General features: G+C 46.0%; 1 protein-coding gene across 4 annotated transcripts in view; it reads left to right on the top strand.

Annotated features, from left to right (window-relative positions):
* The window catches only part of MACROH2A1 (macroH2A.1 histone), a 217,957-nt gene extending 199,324 nt beyond the window's left edge, over window positions 1-18,633 (top strand). For all 4 annotated transcript variants that reach the window (XM_085617997.1, XM_085617995.1, XM_085617996.1 and 1 more), the window contains exon 10: window positions 18,029-18,633. In XM_085617997.1, coding sequence (XP_085474123.1) covers window positions 18,029-18,194 — 166 coding nt within the window. In that variant the 3' untranslated portion in view covers window positions 18,195-18,633. The remainder of the gene's footprint in view (window positions 1-18,028) is intronic.
* Window positions 18,634-20,027: the final 1,394 nt, after the last annotated feature.

Below are 20,027 nucleotides of genomic sequence, written 5' to 3'. Positions count from 1 at the left end.
CTGGGGCCATAACACACAGGATGGAGAACCAGAATCTAGTCGAACAACCAAGAAAGTTGGTAGAATTATTGCGGCAAATAAGGGCAGCACCTGAAGTTCACGGAACCAGCTGGTTGCAGTCACATCTGGACCAGGACACTTCTGAAGGGACAAGCAAGCCCATGACAGGGGGGCCACCGGGTGACAGTGTCCGGCCAGCACCCAGGAAGCGACAGAGAGCCCCAGCAAAGGCACCAAAGAAGATGGCAGCGACAAAAGGGTGCAAGAGAGCCGACCAGCCGCCATCAGCCATCCCGGCGATGGCAGGTACCAGCAGACAAGCCAACAGCGCAGCAACAAGTGGTGAGCATATTGGCACGATTGTACAGGAATGCTTAACATCTTTTGTACCGTTGTTGCTCAATGGCTTGGGCGCGCAGGATCTGGGATCAACGGGCACTCAGCCACAAGGGAGACTATCAGGGCTACCGTGGCATCTGGTTGATCCAGGTTGCTCACTGCAGGAGCGATTACAGGGGCAACAGATAGACCTACGCAAGGCCATCACCGGGCCCGCATCAATGACCACAAGGGCAAAGGAAAGGATAAAGAGGAAAGAATTCATTGAAATTTTCTCGTTATTAGAGATTCAGTTGGATGGGTTCGGCTTGACCTTTTGTGATAAGCAGGAAGACAGGAGGGAAAGGAGAAGGGAGAGAAAGGAAAGAAATTTTGATAACTGGTTAGACTCATTCAGAATTATGCCCTGCATTATTGTTGAAAAATTCCCATACAGTGCAGCTGACCTCTGGCTGTATGAAGCAAATATACACGGGCAAATAGACAATTCCCGGGGGATGCGTGGCTGGAATATTTCAAAGGGTTCAGACTAAAAATGCAGACACACCCCAAAATGGAATGAAGAGGATGTTTCTGGGTTCATACACAAAATGTTGGTAGCAAAAGAGGTTAGGACATGGACAGAGAGGAGCAAGCAGCCCTTTTGGGGCTCTTCTTACAAGGGGAATGGCAAGTTATTTCATAAACCCAAAGCATACAACAGCTAGAAACCACCACCCACCAACGGGCCGCCAGCCATTTGTTGGAAGTATGAATCCAGCGAGTGCACATGGGGTGGCTGTAGGAGAGTAGGATCTGCACTTATGTTGCCCCCACTTTTTGTCTGATGTATACACTGGTTTCTGGCTATAGTCAGGCTGGGTCCCTGCTAATCAGGGCCCCAGTCTCTCTGTTCTCTCTAAACAACTTTGAGTGCATACTAGATGCACTAGTGATTGGATACTGTGGTGCCTTATGAACCCCTAGTATATGGTACCCTAGGTACCAAGGGCATAGGTACTTCACAGGCCTACCAGGGGCTGAAGCATGTATTATGCCACCCCTGGGAAGCAGACTAAATCTGACACCACATGCCTGCTACTGCAGCCTAGGTGAGGTAGTGTTAGCACACCTCACTGAGGTATAGGTTCCTATATCTCACCATACACAAACATATAAACCTATCAGCCACCCCTATGGCAGGCCCTATCAATCCTGAGGGCAGGGTGCTTGGTTTACAATGTGAGGGGGTGCCTCTGCCTAAGCAAGGCCCCTCTGCAGCTGGCAGGGTCTATTCCTTGTGGCTGTTTGTGGATGCGGTTAAACCATAACTCTTAAGTGCATTATAACCTCCCGGTTAATGCTAACTTTGGAATGACTGCATCAAAACATGTCGTGTTTGGTGTCAAACAACTTGGAATTATACCCCCACACCAGTAACTGGTGTGGGAATATGATCCCACCCTTCTAGAGGGGAAGACATGTACCTACTGTGGTAACACGGTAGAAATCTGAAAGAGCCCTGGCATCACAAAATGGATGCCACCAGCACAGACACTGGGCTGCCCTCCTGCTGCTGGCTGAAACTCGCAGTGGAGGAGGCCCAACAATAGGCATCCTGTCACAGGGAGGTGTCTCTACCTTCCAGACAGGATTTAGTGTATTGGGGCTGGGTGGGTGCACTTCTAGAGTGCTTTGAAGTCCTGCACTGGGGGAGCAGTAGGCTCCTCTGTGCATATGCCAGCTCAAACCGGTTCAGGGGCTACCTGTCCCTGCTCTGGCGCGAAACTGGACAAAGGGAAGTGGGTGTAACCACCCCCTACCAGAGGAGTGGTCCTAGAGCTAGTCCCTCCCCTATCTTCAGTATAAGATAGCAAACCTTGCCATTGCAAAGTAGATAACCCTGGACGATGCTCTACAAAGAAGAATCCTGGCCCTTCGACATTCCACTACCTTTGGAAGACAGAAGAATCTCCCTTGGAGTCCAGGAGTGACTCCCCTGCTTGGCAGGCACCAGAAACTCTAAACAACGGTCGCAAACTTTCCCGTTCCCGCCGGAGTCCGAAGTCCCTGCAGCCCCGGAAGTGGATTTGCTGACTTCTCGACAGCCATTGTGAGTCCCCAGCAGAGCTGAGGCGAGTGGACCCCACGAGTGACGATGAACCGCAATACCTGGGAACCGTGCACTATTGTCGAGTGCAACCCCTTCACGACGTTCTACGAACTTGTGCTTTGGACCACTTGTGGCCCAAGCCTCCAGCAGGTTTTGCAGCGTAAATCAGAGGCCTACCCCGTGCCGAGTGATCGTGGGCTCCTGTGAAGCATTTCCTCAAGAGGCATCTTCACGATCCCTTGCCTTGTGGGTCCCCCGAAGACTTTCTTATCGACTCAAAGGGCTCCCTGCCCTCACTCACCCTTGCTGGGTGAGTGAGACCTGCTGTTGCCAAGGCTTGTTGGCTCCAATTCGGTTGCCGACACCGCAGACCGCTGCAGACGTCGTGGGACACTCCGAATCCAGCTGCTGGTCATCATCGATCCTTCCTGAACCTCGTGAGCGAAGAGTCAAAACACCCTTGATCACCTGAAAACACCCAACATCCTTGGGCATCCATCTTCCTGGCCCCGGGTCACTGGCAAGTGACTGTGAACACTGTCCCTTCAATTTTCAGGTCATCTGCATTTCGAATCCAGCCTTGGATTCCACCGGACACTTCTTCAGTCGCCGCAAGCAGCAAGTCTTTGGTCTTCATAGAAAACAGCGACGCGACCCGACACCAAGAGACACCTATGCACCCGGCTTCCCTGGGTGAGGTAACTCGTGCACTCTGGTGCCCTAGTGTGTGTTGGCCCGCAAATTACTTCCCTTGTAAGTGGCTTGCTTGTAGACTTCCCCGAAGTACCCTAAAACTTTAAAAATCAAACCGCGACTTGCTCCATTGTAATCAATAGGGAACCCACGGCTGTGTTCACACACTGCATGCGTCTCCCGTGGGTCTGTTACTTACCTGCTTTCACTGCAGTAGTGAAGCCCCAGAGATTCTACAGGCCCTAGGCCTTGTCATTTTGCAAGTCGACTTTCCTAAACCTCTTTTTTAGTATATGGTCTGGTACGCCCCTAGGGCCCCAGCCATATTTGTGCTTAACTTATTGTGAAACGTTGATATTTAGATGTGTTCCTGGCTTCTAATCTCATAAAGAGATTAGTAGTGTGTGTCTAGAAATAAATACATATATATTTGATATATGTGCCTGTGTGGTGTCCTTTCATTTGGTAATTCAAGAGATTATAAGGTAAAACAAGCTGCTTTACATTCCTCTGAGACTTAGCCTGAAGGCTGCTCTCCACAGCTACCACTAGGATAGCTTTCTTTAAAAGGTTGTCTTAAACCTATCTACCATAAGAGTCGAATTGGACTGGTGCAAGGTGGCCACTATAACTAGTGACCAGCATATGCCAGGCCAGCTTCTCACAGTGGCCTCTTGCAAATTTTAACACATATGCTCCATTTGCAGGGGGGGCCACTCGGCAACAAGGTGCAAATGCAACAAGCCGCGAGGGGAGAAGAAGAAGAGACAATAGCACAGAGCCGAAGGGTGTGGGGGGACAGGACAAAAGTGAGCAGTTGTCAAATCCCCTATCAACACACGCAAACTCAGGAAGCTTGCTAACAAATATCACAACACAAGGGACGCTGCTCTGCTGGTAAAAGGATATGAGAGTTTTAGGATGCTCTTTGAGGGCCTTACCCAAAGGCAAGGTAGAAAACTTAAATTCAGCTAAAGGACACCCAAAGGTGGTTCGCCAAAAAATACAAAAATAAATATCCCTCTGGAGGACTGAGGGCCCCCTACCTCTCACATTGCCAGAGGGATTAGTGATCTCCCCCTTGGGGGTAGTTCCTAATAAAGAGAAAGGGCAGTTCAGGCTTATTCACCTCCTTTCCTTCCCCGAGGGTGAGTCTGTTAACGGCGGGATCAGCCCAGAGGCATGTTCAGTGGGTTTCGCAACAGCAGAAGACTCCATCGACCTAGTAAAGTTGACGGGCCGGGGAGCCCTCATGGCAAAGGCTGACATTGAGTCCGCATTTTGTCTCCTCCCGGTCCACCCGGCTAGTTTCCACTTGTTAGGTTTCCAATGGGAAGGGGTGACTTATTTTAACAAAGCTATGCCAATGGGTTCCGTGTGCGTACTTCGAGCAATTTAACACCGTCCTGGAGTCGGGGCGTTGCAAGACTGGAATCCCGCAGGAGACAAGCTGCACTACCTCGATTTCCTGTTTGTGGGTCCTGCCAAGTCATCAGAATGTGGCGACACACAGAATGCATTTCGGGAGTTAGTCGGGGAGTTGGGAGTACCATTAGCGGCTGAAACAACCGCGGGTCCCGCAACCAAACTCACATTTTGACGGATTGAGCTAGGAACGGCCAGACTGCCCCATGAAAAGGAAAAGGAATTCAGAGAGGACATAAGGTCCATGTACGACAGGTAGAAGGCCACCCTCCGTGAGCTTCAGAGGCTGATTTGAAAGCTCAACTTCGCAGCCAGAGTCATTCCTGCTGGCCGGTCCTTCGCCAGGGGCCTAACACAGCTAACAGCTCACGCACAAGCTCCACCACCTCAGGCCGGGGGCAGGAGTCAAGAGCGACCTGGTCATGTGGAACACATTCCTAGCAGAGTTTAACAGGCTTCTGATATGGAGAGAGGGGTGGGTTACTACCCGGCAGATAGCCCCTTTTCACAGATGCAGCAGGCAGCACAGGCTTTGGGGCAATCCTGGGCGACAAGTGGTGCGCTGGGCCGTGGCCTGACACCTGGAATAAGCAGGGCATCACCAGCAACAGCATATTTCTGAAGCTGATCCCCATTGTAGTAGCCCTGGCAATCTGGAAACGGAGATTGAGGAACATGAAGCTGACTGCTTGGTGGGACAACAAAGGGGTGGTACAGGCAATCAACAAAGGTACGGCCAGGTGCCAGGACACACTGCAATTAATTCGTCAATTGATTAAATTGCAGTTTGAGTGGAACATAGACCTGAAGGCACGCTGTGTACCGGGGGTGGAGAACGCCATGGCGGACGCCCATTTTCGAGGAGAGATAAAACAATTCAGGGAACTGGCTCCTGGGGCGGAACGGGCAATGACCCCCTTCCCAGTGGAATTATGGGCCCGGGCACGACAGACCTGTCGGTACTAGTGAACCAGGCCCTTACCCCCGAAGCGGCCAAGCTCTACAGGAAGTACTCAGGAAAGGTGATGCAACTCCATACACTGGGAGAGACAACAAAAGCAGTTAAGCGGTTCATTCAATAGGCATTCACAAACAAAAATCCAAAATCTTGGGCACAGGTTCACTTCTCAGCGGTAGCATACTTCTCTAAGATTATCACTGGGCAGGACCACACTGCCTCTCACTACATTAAAGCAGCTATGAAGGGGTGGAAGGGCACAGAGGGAGGGAAACCGGACACCCGGTGACCTATAGATTTTTCAAGATTGGCCATGCTCATGGACACACTTCCAGAAATAGCAAGTGACACATTTGAGCTAACTGTTCAAGGCCTTTAGACTCAGCGAACTCGTGGCACCAGCAAGAAAAGGCACGGCGCTGCGGTGCCTCCAGCAGCCGATGTCAAACATGGTGCGACAATGATAGAACTGCTCTTAAGACGGTCAAAAACAGATCAAGCTGGCACAGCCTCCTAGTGTACATGGCGATAGGACCCACAGGGGAAGGCCCACTTTTCCAGCAGCCGACTAAAGCTCGCATTCATTTCGGATTGGGGCAGCAGCCTCGGCACCCCAACATTGGATGACCGAGGCGGGACACAAACCTGTAGGCAGGTGGCGGTCCATAGCCAATAGGACAAACGTGATACCACAGTTATTGTAGAAAGACTTAGCCACAGGAACATGGGAGTGGGCGTGTGGGGGCACAGCGATGACACGCCAGCCTGCCTGACATTTTAATTGTTGCCCCAGCAGGAAGGCGCCTGCGTCTGGTATGGGTGGTGAGCCTCTTGTTTGTTGCCCGGATGCAGGCATGGTGGCAGCGTGGAGGACATAAACAGAGAGGCAGGCCGGTCGACACATCCGTCCGATGGTGGGGTCGCCCGTGGATGAGATGGAACCTGTTATTAGTGGCACTCTGGGAACTGGAGGCTGGGGCTGCACGGCTCCCTGACGTCTTGATAATACATCTTTGAGGGAATTACTTGGTGAACTCCTCCAGGCCATCCAGACCGATTAAACTGAGATGGCCAGGTGCTCCGGGAGCACCACCATCATATGATCCGAGCTGATCACCAGGCTGGTGTGGCGGGGTGCTGAGCTGCACAAGGCAGTCAAAAACTCAAGGAGAAAGCTGAACATCGCCGTAAGCACATTTTGTAGGGTCAATGGCCTGGAGAGCATCAGGCACGGCCTCATCAACCCAAACCGCCCAGACCTTCACGGGCAGGATGGGGGTTCACCTATCAGAAAGAGGAATGCAAGTATGGGCGTGATGACAATGGCAGGCTGCAACTAAAACAAAATTAAGAGGCAGACAAGACAGGAGGGAACCGCCAGAAGACGTTAGCCTCCCTGATGGCGTGGCGTAGAAGAGTAGGTACAAAGGTTGGTTATGGAGGCACACCGCCAGGGCGGTGTGTAGGAAGAGGGCCACTCACTTTGGGATGCCTTACAGCAGGCTGAGTAGGCCCAAATACGGGGGTAGCAAACGAAGACGGCACTCGCAACCCAGACCCACCGGACGGCAGGGCACAAAAGGGACTAACAAGGTAGGGAGTTGGGGCCTAACTCGGGTGAGAGGCTACCCCCCCCCCCCCACCCCCGACACGCGCGCACACGCACACACACACACACACACACACACACAGAAGGGGCCTGGAAACCGAACAATTCTAGGGCCCCAAAAGCAGCAAGACATGTTATGCATGCAAAAGAGCGGAACAGCAATCTGTCAGCTTAATGGACCTAAGATGTGCAAATGATTTATGATAAGCAATATATGACAGTCCGCAATGATGATTTATGGCCTGGGTCATAAAATTATGACCAGGGCATCGGAAGAGAAGTAAGACTTGTACATGTCATGCAAATAAAACTGCGGCCAAGAGAGACCACAAGACTATGACACGTGTTGGCTGTTTATTGGATGTACACCTGTAAGAAAGTTGCATGCCAATTTTGGAGTGAGCACAGTGCGTCGGTTTTTGCAGAGGCCGCAGGGCTGGCGCCTTAATAGCTGCCGGGCCCTGGAAAAATCCAGTTTAGGCCGCTATGAAGCGCCTAGAAGCAAGAGAGGCCTACCCCTCGCTTGTGATAGAGTGCCAAGGTGGCGGCGAAGCACCTGGCCAATGGGGGGGGCAAGGCGACCTTTGAACCCCCCCCCAATGGGAGGAAGCCGCCTGCACAGACAAAGGTTATAGGGAAGGTTATAAGGCACCACTCGCCACAGCACAGCTCACTGAGCGGACACCGTGGAGCTGGGGGGAGCGGTACACCAAAGGAAATTCGAGACACACGCCCCAACCCACACCGAAGGAACAGCAATATCGCAGTGCTCTGATGGCAGGCAAGGCGGTGGCGGAGAAAAGGGGGTACAATGGTTGGTTATGGAGGCACACCAGCAGGGCTGTGTGTATGAGTAGGGCCACTCACTTTGCGATGGCTTACGGCAGGGTGAGTAGGCCCGAATAAGGGGTAACAAACGGAGATGGCACTCGCAGCCCAGACCCACCGGATGGAAGGGCACAAAAGAGACTTACAAGGTAGTGAGTTGGGGCCTAACTCCGGCGAAAGGCTACCCACCACACGCAAGGAGCGTGGAAACCAACCGAACAATTCTAGGACCCAAAAGCAGAAATTGAGTTATGCCCGCAAAAGAGCGGAACAGTGAACTGTCAGAGTTGTTTTATGGACCTAAGATGTGCAAATGATTTATGATAAGCAATGTATGACAGTCCGCAGAGTCATAAAATTATGACCATGGCATTAGAAGAGAAGTAAGAATTGTACATGTCATGCAAATAAAACTGCGCTCAACAGAGACACGTGTTGGCTGTTTATTGAATGTAGACCTATAAGGAAGTTGCATGCCAATTTTGGAGTGTGCACAGTGCAGGGGTTAACGTCCGGCCTTTTTCCTACTTTATTCCACTGGAAATTCCAACCCATTATCACTCTGCTGCCGCACCAGTACAGCATAATAATATAGAATCCTATTCAAAAAAAGCAAAATGCACAAGTATTCAAAACTGAGCCCAAAGCCATCCCTTCATTTTCCAAAAGACAAGACAGAATAGTCTACAGGAACCATACCTCTCAACGAATTGAAGTAGACTACAAGAACCACACCACTAAACAAAAAGTCAACCACAGAAATAAATGGAATAGCATCAATCCTGCAATAATAGTTACTAGTAAATGACAGAAAAAATTATATCACGCGAGCCGGAGCATGCTTAATTGTTTAATACCTGTAAAATATTAAGGCCAGCTGAGGTATCATTAATAATTATTGCATAAATTACAACCTGCATGACCCCTGCATGTCATATGTCCACATGTGCATTAAGTCTTCGTAGAACTGTAGACAGTGCATTAACTACTAATGTAATAATGAAGGAATTGTAACTTCAGCAGTTGCCCAATTGAATGCAGCTCTATACTGGAGCATGAAACCACTTTACCCATCAGAATTATTGTGTTGTCTCATAATCAAAATCTAACCTTACAAATAAAAGCATGGATGAACTGCACACAGATTCCTTTAACAAATAGATTACCATTGAGAGTACCATTGAGATGGGTAACAATAAACATCTGTTATTCAGCGCCAAGATGCCCCTTTGAGGGTGAACGTGAGCTTTACAAATACACGTTATGTTATTGAAAACAGAATGGAAACTGTAGCATCCGTATGAATGACAATGGTGCCTATGAAGCATCCCACCAATTCATCTTCCATATCCAAATATGGACGTCACACTAATCTGCACAAAATCTGCCTAGGAGAAACCTTACAAATGGCATGACATCATATGGAAACAGCAGGACTGACTTCAACCCTCCCGCTGACTACACCCCTAACACTGAGCTTTTACAGTTACATTGCGCCCCATCTGCAAGGCACATCGGTGTCTTGTCAGGGGCATTCAGTGCTATATAAATATCCATACTATGCCATACGCAGAGCAGGATTCCCTCAGACAGTTAATTTATAATAAGCAGCAGGAGTAAAGGCCTCTTCAACAGGTAACATGTTCAACATAGGTAGAAGCAATACATTCTTACGTTTCTTCCCCGGGCCCCCCACTAAAATAATATCAACAAAATTGTCACGAGTAAGATGCTTGCTTCTGAACAATGATTTTCTATTTTCCACTGCATAAGCCCTGGGATTTGCATGAATCCCATATACCCCCCGGCCCCTCCCCCCCCCCCCTTTGAACCAACAATGCTGCCTATTTATCTGTGCTACTATCCCTTATTTTAATCTCACAAGATTATCTTCATGCTTCCTTTGTGTAGTATATAATGTTGACGCCTCATAAGTCAGTTACAGCACAAAGTGAGGTCATTTGTTATGCAGTCTGCTCTATTTTAAACAGTTTTCCACATTGGCAGATTCTGCTCAGAAATGACAGTAGAGAACCCACCTGGCGGTCTACGATGGGACTTTACCTCAGATCTAGCTTCAGTGTGGTTTCTGCAGCGGTGAGTGTTTGCAGCTCCCACGTAATGCTCAGATCAGGCACGGAGCCTGCAGTAGAGACCTGCTGCTGTCAGGGTAGCCATTAGTTTTAAGCACAGGATGTACTAAATCTACCAGCTAGAGGCTCAGTGAGCAGGAGGTGGGCTGTGGAGGCACCCATCACCATGGCAGGTCACTGATAGCACTGTGGGAACAGGAACTGCCCCCGTGGAAGGACAGGGTGTGGTACCGTACAGAAAGCTCAGCACTTTACTCAGTTTAGCCATAGGAAATAAAAAAGCTCAATGCTGGCTGCCCCAACAAAGCTGCACGGTTGCATAGCACACAAAGAGTGGGCTTAGCCCGTAGTCCGAGGACTGCCTATCCAACGTCAGCACTGTGCACATCTCATCCGTTCACTTCCACTTGAAACTATCTCTTACCGCCGTGTTGTAGTCCCTTCTCCAGGGCGATGGAAACACCTGTATAAGCACTGATTCCGTGTCAGTTTCATGACAAGTTGAACAATACAGATTGGTGTAAAGGATAGAAGGCTGCAGCGTAGCGAGATTTATAATGTAGATTTATTAGTAAAGAATATAGGCAAGTAAATGACAGCATCCAGGACCTGCAACTGGCAACTGACAAGTTGCTTACATTCTTCTTCCAAGGTCCATTCTACATTCTGGACCATGTAACATAGCAACAAAGAAATACATTCTAGGAAGGAACACTACATCACCTCCCCCTTAATAACAACATCATAAATTTGAGAGAACAAAAGAGAAGTTCTAACATAATCTCAAAATCTTGCAGGCCGTTGAACAACTCTGCGTGGTCTGACCAACATCCTTTGTGGAATCACATCTTTACTTTCTGACGGAAAAGAGGATTGACATTTTGCAACTCTATTCAAATTCCATATTCTATGGTCACTTGTATGAATGGCGTTCTTAAAAACCTTTATCACCTTAAAAGGTACACTGAACTTTGAACCAGATTTGCCCAAGCGAGGTGAGTTTATCTTAACCCAATCACCAACTGCGACAACCAGGTTCTTGACAGCTCTTCTCTTATCATACCGCTGTTTTCTCTTTTCCTTAATCATCCGCTCTCTGTCTCTCCAACCCTCCACCCAGTCAGCATCTTTATTGACAACCAACTGCTTTGAGGAAACCCAAGAGGGGCAAACCTCAGTATTTGCCACCCTTTTCTTAAACCGACGAAAAGGAGACACCCCCGTGGAGGAATGCGGAGTAAACCTGTACTCTCTCACCTTCTTTCTCATGGCAGCCTCCAAATCAGACCCTGTCGCCACAGCCTGTTGAAGAGTCTCCTTTAATACCTTAACAAATCTCTTGACGACTCCATTACTTTCTGGATAACAGAGAGCGGCTTTTTTTGTGCTTAATGCCTCTGGAAGATAAAAATTCCTCCACAACAGCTGAGGTAAATTGTACCCCATTGTCTGAAAGTAAAGACAGAGGAAAACCTTCCCTTTCAAATAGACTGTCCAAAAACTCAATAACGTCAGAAGATTCTATGGGATTCACAACCTTAATTTCCGGTCAGAGTGAATACAAATCCAAACAGACAATAACATACTGATCATGAGACTTTTTGATCAGACCCAAAATATCAATAGCAACATCAGACCATGCACCATCAGCTTCCTCTCTAAGTACCATTGGTTGTGTTCTACATTTCAGAACCTTGTCACTACACACACATTAAGCACAGTTTCTAACTTCCCTTTCAATCCAGACATCCATGCCTGGCCACCAGTAGACTTCTCCAAGTCTATCCTTCGTCTTGACAATTGCCATGTGACTAGCATGAGCACTTTTCAATAACCTCTCGCGTAAATAATGTGAGGGAATCAATCTGTTCACCCTTAGAAGAATACCATCCACAACAGTGAACTCATCTTTGACCTGCCAAAAACCCTTCAACTCTTGATCACACTCCTTCTTATCGCACCACCCATCCGAATCCATCGTCATCACTTTTTTTTAAACTTCATCTTTCACGAACGTTTCCCTCCATTCATCTTCAGAAACAATCCCATCGCTAATGAGGCAAACATCCACACCTTCTTCAAAATCCTCACCCCCAAAACAATCAACATCTACAGAACCTTCGTCAGCATTTCCTAACCTAGACAGAAAATCTGCTAGAATATTACTTGCACTTGGCAAATAGGAGACAACAAAGCTAAATTCCTGTAACGCCACAACCCATTTTCGTATGCGATGTGAGACAAAATCAATTCATTTTTCTGTAAATAGTTCCTTCAACGGTTTATGATCCGTCAATACTTCAAACAAACTTCCCCAAAGAAATTTCCTCAATTTTTGGATCGCCCAATATATTGCCAGCGCCTCTCTTTCCACAACGGAATAGTTGCATTCAGCCCCTCTTAAAGGTCTAGACAAAAACAAGACAACCTTCTCAACACCATCATATTTCTGAAAAAGAACCACTCCTAAACCTTTAGAGCTGGCATCTGTCATTAAATAGGATTTTTTCTTTGGATCAAAACTGCTGAGATCTTGTGCTTTACTTAGACAGATTTTCAAGTGTAGAAATTCACTGTCACATACTTTAGTCCATTCAAACTCACACCCTTTTTTTTAAAAGATCCCTCAAGTGACTAGTCACACTGGCAACATTAGGGACAAACTTGTGATAAAATTCTGCCATACCCAAATATTTCACTAGTTCATCTTTGTTCATGGGGGTCCTGAGTTTGCAGATGGTCTCAACCAGTGACGATTTGGGCTTAATGCCATTGGCAGACACCTGGTGTCCCAAATATTCAATCTCGGCCACATCAAATTTACACTTTTCTGCACGTAGAGTCAAATCTGCATCACACATCCTCTTCAAAACCAAACTTAACCTCTGATCATGTTCTCTGGAGTCCACACCAAACACAAGAACATCATCTTGATAAATATTTACCCCTTCAATATTCTTGAGAACATGTTCCATAACTCTCTGGAACACTGAAGCCGCAGAGATCAGGCCAAAGGGCATCCTCAAAAATCTAAAGGTACCAAAGGGTGTAACAAAGGCCGTTAAATCTTGAGAAGACGGATGCAGCTTGACCTGATGGTAAGCTTAGGTTAAGTCAAGAGATTAAAAATGCCTCGCACCACCAAGGGAACACAGCATCTCACTGATGTTAGGTAGTGGATAGTGGTCCACCACAACTACTTTATTGAGCTCCCTCAGATCTACAGAAAGCCTGGCCTCCCCATTGGCCTTGCGAGCCATAACTATGTGAGAAAGCCACTCAGTTGCCTCAACCTCCACTATAATACCATTGACTTTGAGTTTATCAAGTTCAATATTCATACTGTCCTTCACCATAATTGGAACACTTCGAACCTTGGCAACATTAGGAGTAGAGCCAGGTTTAATTATGATTTTATGCTCGTACTTCTTGAGACACCCCAGCTTTTTCTCAAATACCTCAGACAAAAGACTCACCCAAGTTTTGCATTATTTTCCAACTTGACTAACAGAAGGTATATCCTTCAGACACACTGAAGGGTTCGCATTTGAATCCAGAAAGACCTTTAGATCATGTTGGTGAAACCAACTTATTAAGGAATCCCCCTTCATGGAAACATAAATTTTGCCAGGAACAATTCTGCCTGTATAATCAATCGTCCCCCAGAACCTCCCCAGGAGATCAATAATTTCACCCCCATAACCTCTTGGTCTTAAGTCTGGTTTCGACGAAGTGACCTTCTTTAAAAGAAATTGATCGAAGAACTTCTTTGGGATCAAGGTTACCTTTGCCCCAGAATTGAATAACATCTTCACAGGTGCATCATCAATTTATACAACATCTAATGGACCTTCAGTACCAGACCCTTTCACCTGACAGATGTTGACTTCTTCCATAACCATCTCAATTAAATGTACCTCTCTGACTTTCTTTTGATCTCTGCCAGACCTACAACACCTGGTAAAATGTCCTTTAAGATCACATGTGACGCAAGACTCTTTCCATCCAAGGCCAGTCTTTGAAATTTGCCATGTGGCCTGTATTTCCGCATCTAAAACATTTTCCTTGGAAACCCTTTGAGATATTAGGTTGGAAACTCTTTGAAATACACGGTTGAGACTCAAACATATTCAAGTTTTTACCCTTTGCCCCCTCATATTTATTCTTCTCTTTGTCTTTGTCCATTTTCATGACAGAACTCTGGGCTTTATTTGCCAATCACTCTTTTGTATAGTTTCCAAACAAGCTCTTGAATCTTCATGAGTTTTAGCCACCTCATGTAAAGAGGGATTATCCTTCTGCCACAAGCTATCTCTTGCTTTGTCAGTACTACAACCCAAAATCATCTGGTCTCGAAGACATTCTTCTAATGATGCACCAAAATTGCACTTTGCGGCTAATTTGCGTAGTTCAGTAATATATTGTTCAACTGATTCTTCTCTTTTTTGCATACGCCTACCAAAGTGATACCTTTCAAGAACCGTGCTCACTTTTGGTAAATAGTGTAAATCCAATTTTTTTAATAGCAATTTCGAATTCGTTAAGACTAGAATTTTCATTATCGGGATGGTCAGGAAGATGTTCATAAACTTCTTGGCCTTCTGCACCCAAACAATGCATCAATAAGGAGGTTTTCCTTTCTGCACTAAGCGATGTTCCGCAAACACAAGCATAGTGCGTAAACACTTTTTTCCACTTTAACCAAGGAAGATTAGGTTCACCAAGAGAAGATTAAAAAAAAAAGGAGGAGCAGGTCCATTTTGCATTTTTGGAGAAAAAAGCAAATTCTGAGACAACAAACCTGCTTTGGTTTAAGACACTTGCTACAATGTGAAATATCTACTGTGTATATATTACAGGTTTAACAAGTATATAATTAAGAGTATCAAACATGACACTATACAAATATCAATAAAAATAAAGCACAAGAATAATGAGGAAAATAGAATTGGCAAAGCCAGGAGGTCTCCCAGATCACAAGTGAAGCAGGAGGCCATCTGCTGGGATGCTGTCTGACGCTGGTGGATTCCTGGTGTATGGAGTGGCTCTTCTGGATGCAGCTGTGCTGCCAAAAGGTTTCCTGACCTGTGCAGTGTCTACATGTCAGCGGCAGGAGCCCTTTAAACCCTGCCTAAAGAGCTGCTAGCTCACGTGTGGAATGCCTCTCGGTTTCTGGACAGTGTGTAGAAATATTTCCAGATTGGAATAAGGGCTATGCAACATTGAAGACGGAACACCTATGAAGAGGAATAGGCATAGAAACAAAAGTCCATGCCCAATAATGTTTTATCTGTGGCAAATTTAATAGCATGTTAATAACCAGTAATACCTCCCTCACAGTTAGTATTAATATTGTTAATAATTAGGATTTATAGAGCGCACAGCTACTTTAGCAGGCTAAATGACCCTTCACGGCATGGACCAACTTACTGATATGCTGAGTGAAATAAGCACGTTTCGTTTTCAGATTCCGTTTAAATCCGTGCTCATCTTTCATAGCCCGTCGGGTCTAGGGGAGGGCATTCCAAGCTGTGGCTGCAATGTAAGAAACAGAAATACCCCCCATCTGTACCTTTTGATTCGCAGAACCACAGAACGTTCGGCTCCAGAGGAGCAAAGGGATCTACCAGGATGATACAGAGTGAGCGTCTTGGCCAAATACAAAGGTCCAATCTGATAAGAGGCTCTAAGGGCCAAAATGAGTTGCCCTGTCTAGCGCTGAACCTGAACAACACTGCAGGTGCGCCCTTAACCTCTATACTACCACAGTTCCATATTCTAATAGTCACTATTCCATGCTATTCCTTCCAGCTTTGAAGTCAGTATGAATTACAAAGGGGTTAGTAGCGATTTAGAAATTATTATGAATTGTGGCGATTTAGAAATTATTATGAATTGTGTGGGAGAAAAATCTCACAACACTTATCTGCCATATTGATGAATTTCTGGTTTGTGAAACTAAGAATTGATTTGCATTGTTATCTTGATGTATTTCATAACTTGATGTAAACTGAAATGCTCTGAGTAGATGTTAATGTGTTTTGTAAATATATCGGAAACTTACAGGTAGAGTGTTCCAAAATGGCCGCCACTCTTTTATGACTATTCTGGTCCACCGTTTATATTAATAACATTGCAGTGAGAGGTGGGGCTTGGTAGACATGAATGAAAAGGCAGAGATGTAATGGCGTTTTTTTATTGTGAACAAGGCTGTTGTACAGCTGAAATGCATTGATCTTCAACACATACTTGTATAATACAGCAACTGTGGAGCAGCTATTGGAGTGCCGGCTCTTCCTTGGTATATGGAGGAGACAGCAGCAGCTCCTCTGCAATGGCAGAGGAGTGTTGCCCCACTGCCTGGCTCAGAGCCAGCAAATGAAAAATAAAACAATGTTCTAGCTTTGAGCCAGCGCTGTAGGGTGGGGCCGGGTTAAGGTATGGGAGGTGGGAGGAGGACTGCTATGTGCACTCCCTAAGTGCGCATATGTGTGTTGGCCGGCCATCTCTGGCCGGCCAAACACACATGCGCACTTAGGTTTGAACAGCCGGGCTGGAGAAACCCCACAGACTCCCTGGTCTGAGTAGAGCGTCTTTCCCGCCTGCTCAGGCCAATCCCCATGGGAGATGGATGTTTGTCCCAGGGGCTGCTGGGACCAGGAAGAGGACAGTACGTGAGACGCAGGAGGCTGCTGGTGGCTCCAAGTAAGTTCTTTGAAAAAATATATATTTTACTAATCCCTCCCCCTTGCAATCCCTCCCCCTTGCAATCCACCACCCTTGCAATCCCCTGCCGCAACCCCACCCTGCATCCCCCCATCCCCGTGCTCCACCTCCCGTGTTCTCTCCACCAAATTTTGTTTTTGCTGGCCGCCACTGGGAGGAGAAGGAATTATTCAGTACAAACACAGGCGGGCGCATTCAAACCATGTACCACCGGTGATCTGGTGCATGCCAGCAGCAACACATAGTTTTCTGAGAGTAAAAAATATATTTATTTTTTCTCAGTGCTCCTCCCACAGATGGCAAGTATTCATGTCACCTACTGCAGGCTGAGACAGCAAGAGGTGTCAGCCTTAGTGGGTGTTGGTGTGGTGCTGTAGTCTGGCATTAGTGGCAGTGATGGACCTTAGCATTGAGTATATGCTGCCCATCTACAGGCCAAGAACCAGCTCAAGTACCTGCTACCGGTGGCACCACTCTGCATTGCCTGCTGCATCTGGAGAAAGCACCTACTTATTGTGCAGTAGAACCCCATGCCATCCCCTCACTGAACATATTGATTGCAAATTAGATGGACTCCTTGTTTACCAGTTTCCAGAGAAAAAACACTATTACAAAATGCAGAGCTGCACTATACTCCTGTTGGTTTACCCAGCATGTTAGAGGCATGTCAAACAAGCAAGGACTGAAATGTGCTTACCAAAACAAGCCTGTAGGTGAAGAGTGCTGACCCAGACCTCATTCTCTGTAAATTTGTGTGTCGTTGACATTAGATGTGGTATGGAGCTCAATTTGTTTGTAGCAGTTCTAAAAAACACTCTTATTTGGACTGATCGTCTCAGCCACAAATCCAGAGTTCCACTAATCAGCTCTGCAATACATAGACTTTAAAAGAAGTAACGTATGAGCCCTTAAGTGCTCTTTCTACAAACATCCTACAATAATCTTTAAAACGTAGATAATTGCACCCAGAATGTTACATAACCCTCCAATGTTTATGGCACGCTGATTGACGAATGAAAGGAATTCTTGCCATTTTATGGGTTAAAAGTTCTATCATGCGTGTATAACTAATATAAAGTGACATAACTATATATAGTCTATAAATGATTTATATTTATGGTACATAGTAGCTTGGTAAATTATATTTATAATAGCCGGCTTTACTTATTTGAGGACGTTTTCTTTGTTTTGTCGACAAATCAAATCTTTCATGAATAATCCGATATTATGATTAAATATACTCGTCTTTTGTTTTCCTTTTCCAGAAATGGCTTCCCCAAGCAAACTGCTGCGCAGCTGATCCTGAAAGCTATTTCTACCTATTTTGTGTCTACAATGTCTTCTTCAATCAAGACGGTTTATTTTGTGCTGTTTGACAGTGAGAGCATAGGTATCTATGTCCAGGAAATGGCCAAGCTAGATACAAATTAAACCCGGAAGTCTAGCAAGCTGACCCCACCTTCCTCCCTCCCCTGAAGAAGGCGCTCGTTCTTCCCTAAGAGGCAGCACGTTGAGGAAGCAGGAGTTTTGACTCTCTAAAATGTTGGCACTGATATGTGGGGTTACTGCCCGCGATGCTCTGCACTCGAAGCATTGCCTGAAGTTACCATCACTTGCAGGATTTTATACTTTTATGTGACTAAGTATAGAACATGATGTAAAAAGGGTAGTCGGGATGTGTTTTTTGTATGTGATGGAAAACCTATTTTGTACCTGTGTTATGGTGCTATATTGTTCATCTAATGTAGTTCCATTTATTCCCAAACATGGGTGCTGCACACCCTTTTGTGTTTCTCATCATCTTAAAATAGTTTGACAATAAAATGTCTGTAATGTTATGTGAAATGATTAAACGGTTGTACTAAGTGAAGGACTGTGTGCCTGTTAGTGATTCCGCAGTTGCATTTGACATTCACATATGGGCTGTTTTAACTACAAGTTTTTTTCATGCAGGTTTTTTAATAAGAGCAACAGCAGAGTGACAGTGGTGAAGCAGTAGTAGTAGTAATAGTAATGATAATAATAATTATTTGCATGTTGACAAATGTGACCACCTATGGCATCTCAACCTACTTAAGTCAGTCAGTCAGATTTTCTTTCACTTTTTACTCACTTTTTAGATGTACATCTTGGCGGGTTGCAAACGGTCGATGAGCAGAACATCAAAAGCAAATCCACCAGGGATTTTAGCATCCATCTTCGTAGGTTATTCTACACCCGTACCACTTAGTGCCATTAGTAATGAACTTTAAGTGCCAGCACAGCACATCTTCTAGATCATGCCTTGCTTTATCCTGTGTTACCAAGCAAGCAAAGAAACTCCTTCTGAGAAACGTGTTCAGGAGGGCGAAGAGTGACTGAGGACCTTGTGTCTAGTGACTGCTATTAAAGTGCTCACACTGGAATTGGTTGTATCGGATTCTGGAAAGAAGATATTTAAGGACAGCTTTCCTGTAGAGACATTCTCCAGTTAGCACTTTGCTCAAAACTTTTGACTTGAATGGAATTCCCTTCCATCTTAGTGAATGTACTTCATTCATGTTTTTCTAGCATCAAATAGGCCCTTTCTTTTTCTTTTTAGATGAGTGGCAGAGTGGAAACCTTCCTACCCCTCTACCTCTTCCTTGTCTTCTTTCTCCTTTCTTTCCTACCTACCCTGGCCGACCCCCCCCCTCCTTTTCTTTCAACAGTTTCATTCCCATGTGTTCTACTCCTGCCTGTATCGCAGTACTGCTACACCTGGTTTAACTGTACTACTTCTACCCCTACTTTGATACTTCTACTCCTGCCTGTATCATTCTACATCTACCCCTAGCGGTCATGCTACCTTTACCCTCAAACCTCCCTTACATTCACCCATGCCTATATGCTAGGACCCTTACCCCCGCCTACATAGTGTTACCGTAATCGCTGCCTAGCAACAAATATCCTTTCCTCTACCTGTACATTTTTCCTGATACCTTTGTATTTAGCCCAGAACCTAAACACCCTACATATACTCCTGTATCTATACAACTACCTATATGCTAGTAGCTCGCCCCTGCACATGCCATAATACCTCAGACCTTGCCTATGTTCTAGTTACCTTTCCCCTACCTATACTCAATGACTTCTTGCTACCCTGCCTATATCCTAGTACCTCTACAATCACCTATACACTTGTTCCTCTATCTCTATGTACACCCTAGTACTTGGAGTCCTACCTATATTCTAAAGCCTCTTTGCCCTTTCCATTAATACCACCCCCTTTTTCTCCTCTGTCTT

The sequence above is a fragment of the Triturus cristatus genome, chromosome 7, assembly GCF_964204655.1.
Source record: "Triturus cristatus chromosome 7, aTriCri1.1, whole genome shotgun sequence".
Lineage (NCBI taxonomy): Eukaryota > Metazoa > Chordata > Amphibia > Caudata > Salamandridae > Triturus > Triturus cristatus.
The sequence above is the reverse complement of the archived record's forward strand: the minus strand, read 5'-3'. Positions and strand labels throughout refer to the sequence as shown.